The following is a 13,002-nucleotide window of genomic DNA, read 5'->3' as shown; positions in this document are numbered from 1 at the left end:
CACACTACTGAGAAAAGGGTTTGCTCCAGTGGAGTCGACTGTATTTATATATCCAACATCACAAAAGTTCCTCATGGAGTTTTAGACTTTAAAAATAGACAACATACAAAATGCGTTTAATAGAAACAAGTAACCAGACAGGCGAGGTACATAAGCGTGTATTTATTTGTTTGGGGACTTGGGAGAACTAACCTGCCAGCAGACCAAGTGTCATCAAATGTTTGATTGGACCCAGCAGGGAACCTGGAAGCATATTGCACACCCTCTGCTTCCCCGGAACAACCTGTTGAAGGCTGTGAATGCCAGAGATGTGAGTGTGTGTAGTTGTTGATGTACCTGCCTGGACTATCAATGTATTTACAGTGCAGATGTCAAATCCTTTCCAGTCTTGTGTCTTTTGCGCCATTCATCTACCCAGCCTTCCCTTGACAAGTCCCATCCATTTTTCATTTGTTCTCCAATCAGCAAGTGCAAGATTAAATGTAAACACAGAGGTGACAGTCGAAGCCACAAATAATGATAGCTCCAATGCGGATAAAAATGAGCCTGAGGCTAAAAAAAATAAAATTTTCACTGATTAAATGTCTGCACTGTGTAAACAATTATATCATTGTTTTTTTTTTGTTGTCCTCTGAATGCCCTATGATTTATGATTCAGATAATTGTCTTATAAAATTGAAATATTTTCACTTTATGAATGTTTTAAGACATCATAGATTAATGATTGATAGTGCTTTGGTAAAGTCTGTCCTCAGCACTGAGAAAATGTACTTCCAGTAAACATAATTTATAATCAAAAAATGGTTTATAGTTTGTGAGAGACTTTAACAAAATATAAATGTTTTATATATAGCGTACTAATTCTTTCTTTTATCATGGGCGAAGTTAGATGGGCTTTAACTGGAGAGTTTGTGAAAATGTAGGAGCCAATTTAAAGTCATCCGCTTTTTTTTTTTCTTTTCTGGGACTGAGACTTTTCTCAGCATGTCTCACTGGATAATTGTTTGATAAACAAAAACAAAAATAAATTAACTCGTAAAAGAAGAAGAAGAAAATCCTGAAATGAGAATCAGTTTTACTGGTGAATGTCAAAATTGGCTTTAAGAAAAAAATTAAGAATCAATATCAAGAGAGTCAAAATCCCATATACTTCTATTGAGAAATAGTAATTTCTCAGTCATTTTATATGACAGAATAACTATTATTGCTCTGACACATTCGTCTTAGCACGTTTTTTTTTCTAATCCTAATTTTTTAAGATGTTTTTTTTTCTCTTTATTCCAAGTTATTCAAGATAAAAACTGACCAATCAGATGCCTCAGTAAAAGCATGTGGTGCATTCTGGCCCCACCTCGAACATTTGATTGACAGCTTCTCCCAATCCCGCTTTCAGTGAAAGGGGTGTGACTTCACTCATGATTGGCGGCAGTAGTTCTTCTAAAAATCGTGACTCAGACCAACTTGGACCAATCACTGTCACTGGTTACAAAATGGCGACAGACAATCAGGAAGTGACAGAGAAGGCTCAGGCCTGAATGTGTGAGGGTCGGAGTTAACACCTTGGTGTCCAGTGAAATAATATATGTCAATGGACTAGATCCATGTACAGCTTTGTTTTCCTCACATTTCCTAGTATCTGGCTCCAAACTGCATGGTGAGATAGCTCCAATATTACCTGCCAATTTTGTTGCACCATTAATGTTAGGTTGGGGTTTTAAGGGGATGCAAGCTAGTGGGACAGGGTGTAAATTACCCCACCAGACCTGCCACAACACAGTGGTGAATGTCTGATAAACTACTGCAGCTCTTCAGAAAATTAAAAGAAATTGTTAAAAAACAACCAAGAGTAAAAAAAAAAAATGGAAGAACTTTTGCACCAGGCTGAGTGCATGTCTTTGGTATTCCTGTGTTATAATCATGTAATAATCAATGACCTTTCCTTTGGTGACAAATTTACCTTCTATATAATGCTTCATTTACAAAGATGATTAATTTTAATTGCAAGGTCAGCGGAAGTCAATTATTGATCACTCCACAAAATGAAAAAAACAATCTATCGTTTAAATTGCTGATAAATTAAGAACATGACATCAAGGGAATATGTAATTGATAGGACAAAGCAAGGACTCAAGGTAGACTTTCAAAAAGGTAATATAGAGATGCAGCAATAGAGCAACTAGTGGAGGGTTGTGTTTGTTGGCCACAAAATTAGATTACAACTGGAAAGAGATTAGTTTTCCTAATGAGCTATGTAATGAAGAAGCGCTGCTCTGACAGACGATAAAGTTTCGCTGTTCTTTCAGAGGCTTCTCTAGTGACCCACAAACCTTCAAAAAGGCTTGAAGCTCACAACAGCCTCCATATATTACCTTCCACACCCAGAAACCACAATGACGGGGAGTGCAACATCACACATCACTTGGCAGGATCATGTTGGTTGTTGCTACACCTTATAAACACACACACACCTATGCTGAGCAAGTGGCTTTCCACATCTGGCAGCCCCACCTCCAATATCCAAACCGCCATCACCTCCACTCCTCTGTCTCCCTCCAGACATTTTTCCATTTGCACCTCTTCTCCCTCTCCTCTCAATTGGGGTGTACAAATCAGCTTGACAGGGAACACCACTTTTGGTCACCCCACTAACCTCCTCATCCTCCTCCTTTCCGTGTTCCTTCCTCTGTCAGGGGAAAATGATGCCATTGTACACAGAAGAAGTCTCTAATGCAGCACAGCCCTTTTTTTTTTTACCACAGACTTCACTTTGGGTATTAAGGAATGAGCAAAAAGGGCTGTTTGTAACTAGCTTACTTGCATAGGGAGAGTCAACCACACTCTTATCTTTGGTACACATAAGTCAATTTGAATATCAAAGGAAACTGTGGGAATGCGCGGAACAGATTTGGAACGAAGTTGATTAGGAGCACATCTTAGAGGAGGAAGGAGGTCAAAGGTGAGAGCATTGGGAATTGAGGTACATGCACGCGCCGGTTTACGTGCATGTACAGTGCGACCATGCGCTGACAGCCAGGCTGTGTGTACTGCTATCAAACGGGGGGGGATTGTCACTTCAAACGTGCCCTGGGGCAAGGCAATATCTTACAAAACACAATGAGCAGCTGGGACGTAAAAGAGAAATAAATCAAAAAAAGGGCTGTAAATGCATTACGAAGTGTTGCAAGACTGCTGCAGTTATTAAAATATATTCACACTTCACCTCCCCAATGACCACAGAGCTACTCCCATGTCTGCACTGTACAGAGCAGGCAATAAAAACGCAGAAGCTAGGAATGTAAAAAATCGAGGGACAGTGAGACATGAGCAAGGGTAACACATCTGCAGGTGAAAAACATGTTTATATCTTTACTTATTCATGAGAAATAGTGTTGAATCTAAATGAGACTCTTTGATTTTCCAGTAGTGCACAGGAGCACAGCTAATACAATGCTCCCTGTTTATTTCTACCGACAGTTGAGGACCTAAAGTATGTAAAAACAACACATACGTACACAAACTTGTGGCCCTAACACTTACATTCAGATCACACATTCCAGATGTGGCCGCATATGGAGCCGTAATGAAGTCTTTAGATGAAGAATTGGACTAACTGAAGCATACACAATGAGAGGGAAAGCAATTAAGTTCCCTTGTGTGTTCAAATGTGTATGTGGGACGTCGTGTCTAAGGGTGTGTATGCGAGTGTGTAGGGAGGGGTGGGGTAATAATGATACATGGTAGGGCCATACAACACTCAAGAAATATGAATTACAGATATTACAGATTAATTTTAAACTCATTAGAGATTGGAAAAAGTAAATGGGTTACAAATTTATTACACGCACAAATACAGCTGCTCTGATCCAAAGTTACAGCAGGTCTGGGAACTTGTGTTAAGATGAATGATATAAACTGACCTCGCAGATAATCCTAGAAGGTGTTTTACATGCACAAAAGATCAGGAACAACTTTGAACTACATTTTTTTACATTACTCAAATCTCTATTTTATTAAATAGGTGGAATTAATGATGTTGACAAGTTTGGTGAGTTCACAAAAAGCACAATTGTTTGCCTAGAACAGAGGTTGGCAACCTTTAAGAGTAAAAGAGCCATTTGGCTTTGTTTTCTACTGATCACAACCTAGAAGGAGCCACATGAACTTACTTTAGCCTTTAGGAACTTTGGATTTACATTCATTATCTTTTTTTTTGTAATAATGTCAATTATACCAAGTAATTTTGGCATGAACAAAGGCAAAAAATATAAAAAGAATCTAGCATCTGTCAAAATGTGACTTTTTTTTTTACGTTTTTACCTTTTACCTATAGTAGAGGCCAAATTAACGAAAATGCTCCCTTTTTACTGAATTACTAGCTGAACTCCAAATTAGCATAAAATTCCTCAGTAAATGAAATCAGCCAAAAATGTTAGTATGTTGCTAAATTAAAAGTTAAAGTTCAAATTAGCATGACAAACTCATTTGCCAAAAAAGCTAGTTTATTGCTTAATTACTAGCTGAACCCCAAAAATTCCTCAGTAAACTAAATTAGTTAACAATGTTAGCGTGTTGCTAAAATAGAAGCTAAATTCTAAATTATACCAAATATAACAAATTAGCTGAAAACTTCAGCATTTTGCTAAAATAAAAACTATACTCTAAATTTTCCTAAAAAACACCAGTAGATGACAAAATAGTAAAAAATGTTAGCCTATTGCACAAATATTGACTTAACTCTAAATCAGCAAAAAAAAAAAAAAAACTCATTAGAGGCCAAATTAGCCAAAACAAATGCTAGCTTGTTGCTCAATTACTAGCTTAACTCCAAAATAGCCTAAAATTCCTTAGTAAAAACTAAATGATTAAAAAATTTTAGCATTTTGCTAAAATATAAGCTACATTCTAAATAATCCCCAAACAACTTGAGTAGATAACAAATTAGCTGAAAACATCAGCATTTGCTAAAATATTACCTAAACTCCAAATTAGCATAACATTCCTCAGTAAACCAAAGTAGTCAAAAACGTTAGCATGTTGCTAAAATGGAAGCTAAATTCTAAATTAGCCTGAAAATCCCAGTAGACAATAAACTACCAAAAATGTTAGCATGCTGCTAAAACAGAAGCTAAACTTTAAATGTTTTTAACTTTGCTATTATTTTATCTTTCTTCAGACAGAGAGCCACCATGGAGAGATACAAGAACTACTATTATGAAGTGCTCTTAGTATAACATGAAGTATTGGTCCCTTAATGTCATTGATTGATGTGCACCTTTGTCATTAACCCTTTCAACTGTTGACCTAATTAAAGTGATTCCAGCTGATTCTCAAGTGGAGAAAAGCAGGTTTGCACAAATAGACTTTTTAGAAGTGCTATCGGGACACTCATTGCTCATAATTCCAACGGAGAAAGGCTGCCATGCACTGGCCTTTTTAGCAGTGAAGTGCCTATGAAATACATCTAAATGATATCATTCTGTCACAAAGAAAAGCTAATGTCTCCAAGGCGATATAAAAGGCCACTTTTCTCCCCGTCAGAATCAACTGAGTTACTGTGATTGTGTAAACGGTCAAAGAGTTACAGTATGTCAAAGAGGGCATGTTATTTAGATGCTTAAAAGGGTTAAGATTGGTACCTGTTTTTGCTTTTTTTTACTTTAGTACATGTGTCAAAGTTGAGGCCCTGGGTAATTATACCCAGCTCTCCAGATCATTTTATTTTATTGTTATTAATAGCCCGATGTTATCTAGTGTTTATTTCTAACTTGTATAATTTTGACAAAATATATTTTTATGGAGAGTAAAATATTGAAAGTTATTTATTGTTTAAGTTGATTTATTCAGGAACAATATTCCTGCTTGTTTTAATTCATAGATATGTTAAAAAGTTATGTTTTTAAAGTTTTAAAAACTTAGTTTTAGTGAGTTCAATTAATGTTTATCCTGTTCAGTCTGCAACCTAAGGTGTGTTTTGGATTTTGGCCCCCTGTGCGATTGAGTTTGACACCCTGCTTTAGGGCTTATAGTTATAGAGTTTTAATATGTTCAGTGTAAAAATAGTATTTTATTATTGGTTTAGTATAATCTTGACTACTTCACAATTGGTTGTTAGATAAATGTAGGATTTTTAGAACAAGATGTGCATAAAGTAGTTTATGCTATTGTTCACATTCAAAACTTTTTAAGAGTTATTGAAGAATTTGAGGACATTGTGCACCACAATCTCCTACAAAATACATAAAACATGTAGTTTCTAAGACCATATCTACAAAATTGAGGATAAAAGAATGCTTAAAAATGTATTTGAAAAAAAAAAAAAGAGTCCAAAGTACCGCTAAAATGCATTTTTCCCTTGTCCCACTCCATGTCCAAATTGAATCTTAAAAAAAACAGTTCAAATTACTTTTTTTTATTATATCCGTCATCGCTGTCTCTTGTAACTATAGGGGTATGTGTTTTAATAAACAAAATATTTCCAACAATAATTATTATAAGTGGAACATATGTCCCAAAATACCCCCATGCAACCCTGTAACCATCACCTTTATTAGCATGGTAGAGGAAGAATATAACAAAGAATCACGCGATATGTCGGGCTTTACATCATCAGTTTCTAGAAATAATGTGTAGAGCAAAGTTATGTCCTCTCTTTTAGTTTTCATGTTTTTATAACATGATAAGCAGAATGTCTCACTCTACTCCCTGCAACCCTTTTACGCACATAATCAGAATAAGAAATCTATTTATTTATATTTGTAACTTAACTTTAAGTCTATTAATTAAATAAATGACAAGCTTCAAGATAACCTCCTGTTAATAAATGTTCAACAACTTCTAAAAAGATGTAAACTCTTAAACTAGATTAGAATCTGAAACTTTTAAACCCTGAACTACATGCATGTAAATAAAGAAAACGTCCCTTTCCATCCTTTTCACTACATAATTTTTCTAATTTCTTCCTTCAGAAATCTTTTAATGGCTTCTTCACTGAACCCCGATGAAAACAATGACTTCTAACCTCCCCCTCTCCCACATCTTTCCACTCTCTCCATCACAGTCGACTTATTTCACTTTCTAAATGATTTCTTACTCCTTCAATCTCTTTTCAGCCATTCAGGCCCCGGCCTGCACTTGTGGCCGGCGCTACGCATTGTGACAGGTGAAATGAAAGCCAAGAGAAATCTCATCTTCTTATAAACGCTTCGAGGCGTTCACTCAGTCAAAAAATATTTTTCCACCTTCTTTCTTAGGCACTGACAGATGGAAGTTAAAAAAAAGTGATTCTTTATATGAAGACCATTTTGTGGTTGTCTTTTATTCACAGTTAATCAATGTTCTTCTTCCATTTTATGTTTGATTTTTACCCTCAGCTACAGATTGAATAGTAATGACTGGCATGTCTGGTGCTTTAGCTGAATACAATTCCACGAAAAACAAAGAACGCTTGCTTTCAGTTCTTAAAAACAAGTAGAGAAAAATCAAGTGGTCTTTACTAATGCCAGACAAGTGGATCAAAATGATCCTCAAACATTGAAGCACTCGTTGTTTTTGCAAACACAGAAACAAGCTGTGGAAGAACAAAAACTTTTTTTGCTCTTGAACTAAAGTAGAGTAGCAAAGGTTCAAGGATAACTAACTTTTTATGATAGTTCTGGTCACAAGTTTGAGCAGTAAATTCTGATTTGAACTTTTCACCTTTGTTTTAAACATCAACATACAAATGTTACAATTAATGATTATTTTGAAGAAACTATTACAATCCAACACTCTGTAGGGAGTTCTAAATCCATTTCCAACCAATACAAAACTGATAATGAGCATATTCTTTATTCTAAGCAAAACTTTAAAGCAAATTCACTGTATTCCTAAGTTTAACAAATAAAAGTTAGCTCATAATGAGCAATTATAATAGTGATAATTGTGATTACAACTATACTAATTAGAAACACAAGTCAGGATATTTAAAAAATTTAAAATGTTTGAAAAATTAGCCAATAGTAAATGTCCGCTCATATGTATTCTCTAGTCTAGACCAAAGGTCTAAAACCTGAGGCTCTGGAGCCACATGAGTTCTTTGGCTTTGAAGAAAAATTCGAATGATTTGAATAAATGATAGATCGTTCAAGTTACATTTTTGAACTAAAATGGTCTAATATTAGCATTTTTTCAAGAGGTTGTGAGTGCTTTTCCACTCCTTATAAATTCAAACATGTATGACAACTATAATTGTAGTAAAATGTTTTTTTTTGTTGTTTTTACTGTCAGAGCTTATCATTCTTTTTTTTTAAATTAGGCAAAATGTTTTCTTCTGCTGCACAAAAGTATCTATTTGCTGTTCAGAGGCACTTTTTTCAACTATATAAATGCATTTACATGCATACCTTTCTTTTTGTTTTTTAATTGATTTATTTATTTTATAGTAGAAGGAGAAAAAGGATTAAGGTGACAGAACATACCATGCATGACTTGACATTTCTGCATTTTTAATTCAAGTAAATTTGCTGCAGCAGGAGGATCTAATTTGAGACAAAGTGTATCTTATTTTGAAAGGATCTTATATGTCTTGTAGACCAAAGTATTTATACAGATATATACTTCAAGTATTGTAATTATTTTAAAAAAGTTATTTTATAAATAAATGCCTTAATCTCTTTAAAAAAAAAGTGTTGCTTATAGTTTAGAGGTGAGATTGAAGCAAAAATGAATGTCGATAAACCTTTTAGGGGGTACTAATTCCATAGATTACAGTGCCTTACATCAGTGAATTATTTTAATGTTTTGAAAATTAAAAAGAAATCATGTCTTTCAGACAAGTTTACAAAAAACTGTAAAACTAAATAAATGTTGGACTACTCAGTGATTACCTGGAAACAAAAAATAGATAAGAATGAACAATCCAGGGTGTTTGTAAGCACTTTTTCGTCATCAACAACCCATGAAATAGTAGCGTTAAATTGTGTTAATTTGATAGTGAGATAGGATTTATTTAAATTGATGTAGATGGATCAACTCTTCCCATAGGTTTATACTTTAACACATGTAATCAGCTGCGTAAAACTTTACAGAAAATAGTTAAAATTGGCTAATTACATTTTTCCCCACACATAAATTTGAGGTACGTCTACTCGATTATGCAAAAGCTGCATATTTATCACCTTTAAAATACATGTACATTTCATTAAAAACTGTGCTATAATATTATTTTATGCAAAAAGCTGTTCAAAAAAGTATGATGCTGTTTAAGTCCATCTTTTTTTCTTTCTTACTCAATCTGTCAGAAGGAGTTGGATGTGATAACAAAAAGGGAACAGCAGCAGACAGCAGCAAACAGGGCTGTCAGACTCCACTGATTGAAACCTCAAGGTCAAAGGCAAAGAAATGGAGGGCTGGAGACAGAAAAACAGAAGAAGTAAGATCGACTATCCGGGATCTGAATGTGCAGCTCACTCGTGAGCGTGTGAAAGCTTTTCAAGGCCACCTTTTGTTTGTGAATTCTGTAAAGTCACCTGGCTCCCTGCATCTGGTCCGGCTCTTTGTCCGTCACCTCGGCTGCCTTGAGCTGCTGTGGTCTGCCTTTTTGGTGCACAGGCAAACATTCTTGAACTGTGAGGTGCTCTTTTATTCTCCAGTCACCTTTCTCTAATACTCCTCTACCCAAATCCCTCCTATTTCCTCACTTCCAAATGACCAAAATAACCTTACAATTTCAGTTGTGCACCTTTTCACTCCAGTTTGCACGTTTATATCCTATCTTTTGAGTGTTTTTACCCTCCCCTGTTGATCTCTATTCAAACTGCTGCAAATAGTTTAGCAGTGTCGCCATAACCTCCATCCTTTCCTCTTTTACTCACCTCCTCCGATCTCTACCTCTGGATATACTACACTGATTAGTATCTCTCCAGCATCCTTCACCTACCCAATTCATAACTTTTTACCCTATTTCCACTCATTTTTTTTACTCCCACTGTCATTTCCTTCTTGCTATCTATCCATGTCTCCTTGTTTCAGCCATTAGCCTCTCAAACCCTTTATCTTGTGTCTCCACAGCCAAATTAAACCTCCCCATCTCCCTCCTTACCTTGCAATTCTCCACTTTTGCTGTAGAGTTCTCGCCTCTGCTCTCTGAGATACGCACTCATGCTGATGGCATGGGAAGATGACTCAAACCTGCAGGGAACCAAAAAGGTTGAGACAGAACTGGAAAACAACATTTAAACTTCAAGATGCACCATTTCAGAACTTCTTTGTCAGATTATTTTCTATTTCAGAGCTTACGATACAAGAAAATCCCTCATTACTTAAGATAAGTTACTCCAAAAATGATAGAAGTCACATTTCTACAAGGAATACATTGAAAAATATATTTGTTCATAACATAGATTAATCATAAAATAAACATTTTCTGTGCTTATAGTTAGTCAAGCCTTTTTTCTTCTTCCTCCCCTCTAAAAATAAAACCTTAAACAGAGTGTGATTCTTACTTGAACAGAGACTGCTTGGCACGCTGTGGTCTTTTCTTGGCAAAAAAAGCAGCAAACTCACTGCCAGTGCTGGCATAGGAGAGCTGAGCGGACGGCTCCGTGGCACTGCGGCTGTTCTTCACGTCCAGGTACTCCATGAGCAACACCTACATGACACAGACATCAATCACTTTGTTAAAAACAACAAAGCAGAGACGCAACCATAAAAAAAAGGATGTTGCAGTTATTTTTGACAAAACAATGTCTGTAAGACAGATTATATGGCGTTGTATTCTGTGATGTGATTTTCTTTATGTAGTTTTTACCAAAAAAATGGCTAAAAATGAGAAAAAAAAAGAACAAAAAGAGAGGCTAGCGGAACTTTTTCATTTTTTAATTGATAAAAATTCCAAAAAGTATGGAGGATTTTCAACAAAAAATTGGCAATATTTAATTAATTTGTAAAAAAAAAAAAAAAAAAAAAAAACATATCTACATTTAAGGGTTTCAACTTTTTAGTGAATAAAAAAAAGAAATAAGAAAATAAAAAAATAATCTATTTACAATTATTTTTCCCCAAAACACCTTATGCTTCATCTTAAAAATGTATCACAATTTCTAAAAAAAAAAAAAAAAAAAAACTTAATCTGAAAAGGAAAAACGACTGACAAAAAAGGACTATTCTAATGATTTCCATAAAAATCTTGTCTGATCCATCTGCATGATCCATGGTGAAATCCATCTTGCTTCATAAAAGTCTTATCAACGTCTAACAATAGTCTGGAACAAGCACATTGAAACTCTGGCCAGACAGAAAAAGTTCACTTCCTCCACTCTATCATCATATCTGTACATTCTTTCTGTTGCTTTCATTTGCTCTCATTTTTCAAAATCTCTTTTCGGCTCCATTTCTCATTCTGTCACATTTCTTTTTTTTTTCCTTCTTCTCCGTACGCCACTTCATCTATATGCCTTTCTTTCTGACTCTTCATTCCTCACGGTGCGCATACATATGTTCCAAAATAGCCACCCATTTCTAATAGCTTCATAATTTAACAGAGCCATTTAGCCCCTGTGTGTCTAATTCTGAGGCACAGTGTGGGTCAGCCCAGGATGGGACAGGAGTAATGCCTGAGCAGATGGAGAGCCTTCCCAACCATAATGATGCAATTAATGCTGCAGAGAGCAAACCCCATCATAAATGGGGAAGCCTTTGCTTAACAGCAAGGCTGTCAATATGTGAGGAGCCAATTTAAAAATACAATTATATTACATAATAAACTGTAATAAATGTTAAAATCAGATCAGTAAATGTCAATAAAAATGTATTTTTTAAAATGATAAATAAAATTTTAGATCAAAATATGTGATCAAATATGGTTTTAAGTAGGGATGTTTCTGATCTGATCAAATGATTGAAAAATCGGGTCGATCACGTGGTTGATTGGTATGGAATGCTCTCTCCCAATCAGTATCTTATTAACATATTGCTATTATAATAAGCACTTTAGATTTCAAGCTTATTATCTCAGATAAATATTCCACTAGACGTCTGCATGTCATGAGCGGATCACGACATGTTATTGCCAGAATATGGCAGCAATTCAAGCAGGGGGCTAACAAAAACAGCTCAGTTAAGCTAGCGAGATGTTCAGTAACTGGTTTAAAAATGCTTTAAACTGACAGCAAGTGTCTCTATAAGTTTGTCTAAACTAAAACAACAACATAAAAAGGCATTTTAACAGAAAAACGTTTTTTTTATTTATTCATTTAATGTTAAAACTCTTTCTGTACTGCAGACAGAGAGACGGCTGCTAACTGCTAAGTGATAGCTCCTCCTTGACCAGCCACTTAGGACCCGAGCTGTTCTTTGATATGCCTGTTTTATTTTACTGTCAGACAAAAAAGTTAAGAAAAATTAACTACTGTTTTAATAAAATGAAAAATGTGGTGCCTTAAGAAGTCTTACATAAAGTCTTAAGAAGTTAAAAAAAATGTTCTGATATCAATCGTGAATCATCATCATCACATTCATGCTACAACAGTCATCATTATTTTTTTAAGAATTTCAAATAAAGATATGAATCACATTTGGTTAAAAATATTCAATAGTTCTATAGATATTAAAGCTAAAGTCACTAAACTTTCTCACATGACTAATTATCACCTAGATTTAATTGATAATAGTTGTTATTTTTGATTACACTATTTTTACTTGTTTGTTAAAGCTACTACAAATAACTTCTATGTTTTTATGTTAAATAAAAAAAATTAACAACCTGATACTGTTAATTTAATTTGTTCATTTTTAAAATATGCTACAAAAGTATCAGATCTGGACTAATAATTATGAAAAAACCTGATCGGGACATCCCTAGTTTTAAGTTATGCCAACTTTTAACAAACTTGCTTTGATCATGCAGGTCAAACCAAAATTTCCCAACAAACATACCTCATCTCATTATTTCACTTCACTTCATCACATAGCTTTTGCAACTCCCGCCACCGCAGAGGCGACATGCCGCAAGCTTCATGCTGCAGC

The 13,002-nt window shown here is 34.9% G+C and overlaps 1 protein-coding gene across 1 annotated transcript in view; it reads right to left on the bottom strand.

The window, feature by feature from the left end:
- The window catches only part of exoc4 (exocyst complex component 4), a 143,182-nt gene that overhangs the window by 99,804 nt on the left and 30,376 nt on the right, over window positions 1-13,002 (bottom strand). Inside the window, exons 9-10 of the mRNA XM_024287903.2 lie at window positions 10,482-10,627; window positions 10,079-10,167 (exon numbers count right to left, since the gene is read on the bottom strand). Of these exons, the coding sequence (XP_024143671.1) occupies window positions 10,079-10,167; window positions 10,482-10,627 (235 nt within the window). The remainder of the gene's footprint in view (window positions 1-10,078; window positions 10,168-10,481; window positions 10,628-13,002) is intronic.

The sequence above is a fragment of the Oryzias melastigma genome, linkage group LG23 (assembly GCF_002922805.2).
Source record: "Oryzias melastigma strain HK-1 linkage group LG23, ASM292280v2, whole genome shotgun sequence".
NCBI classification, from domain to species: Eukaryota; Metazoa; Chordata; class Actinopteri; order Beloniformes; family Adrianichthyidae; genus Oryzias; species Oryzias melastigma.
This window is presented reverse-complemented; position numbering and strand designations above follow the sequence as displayed.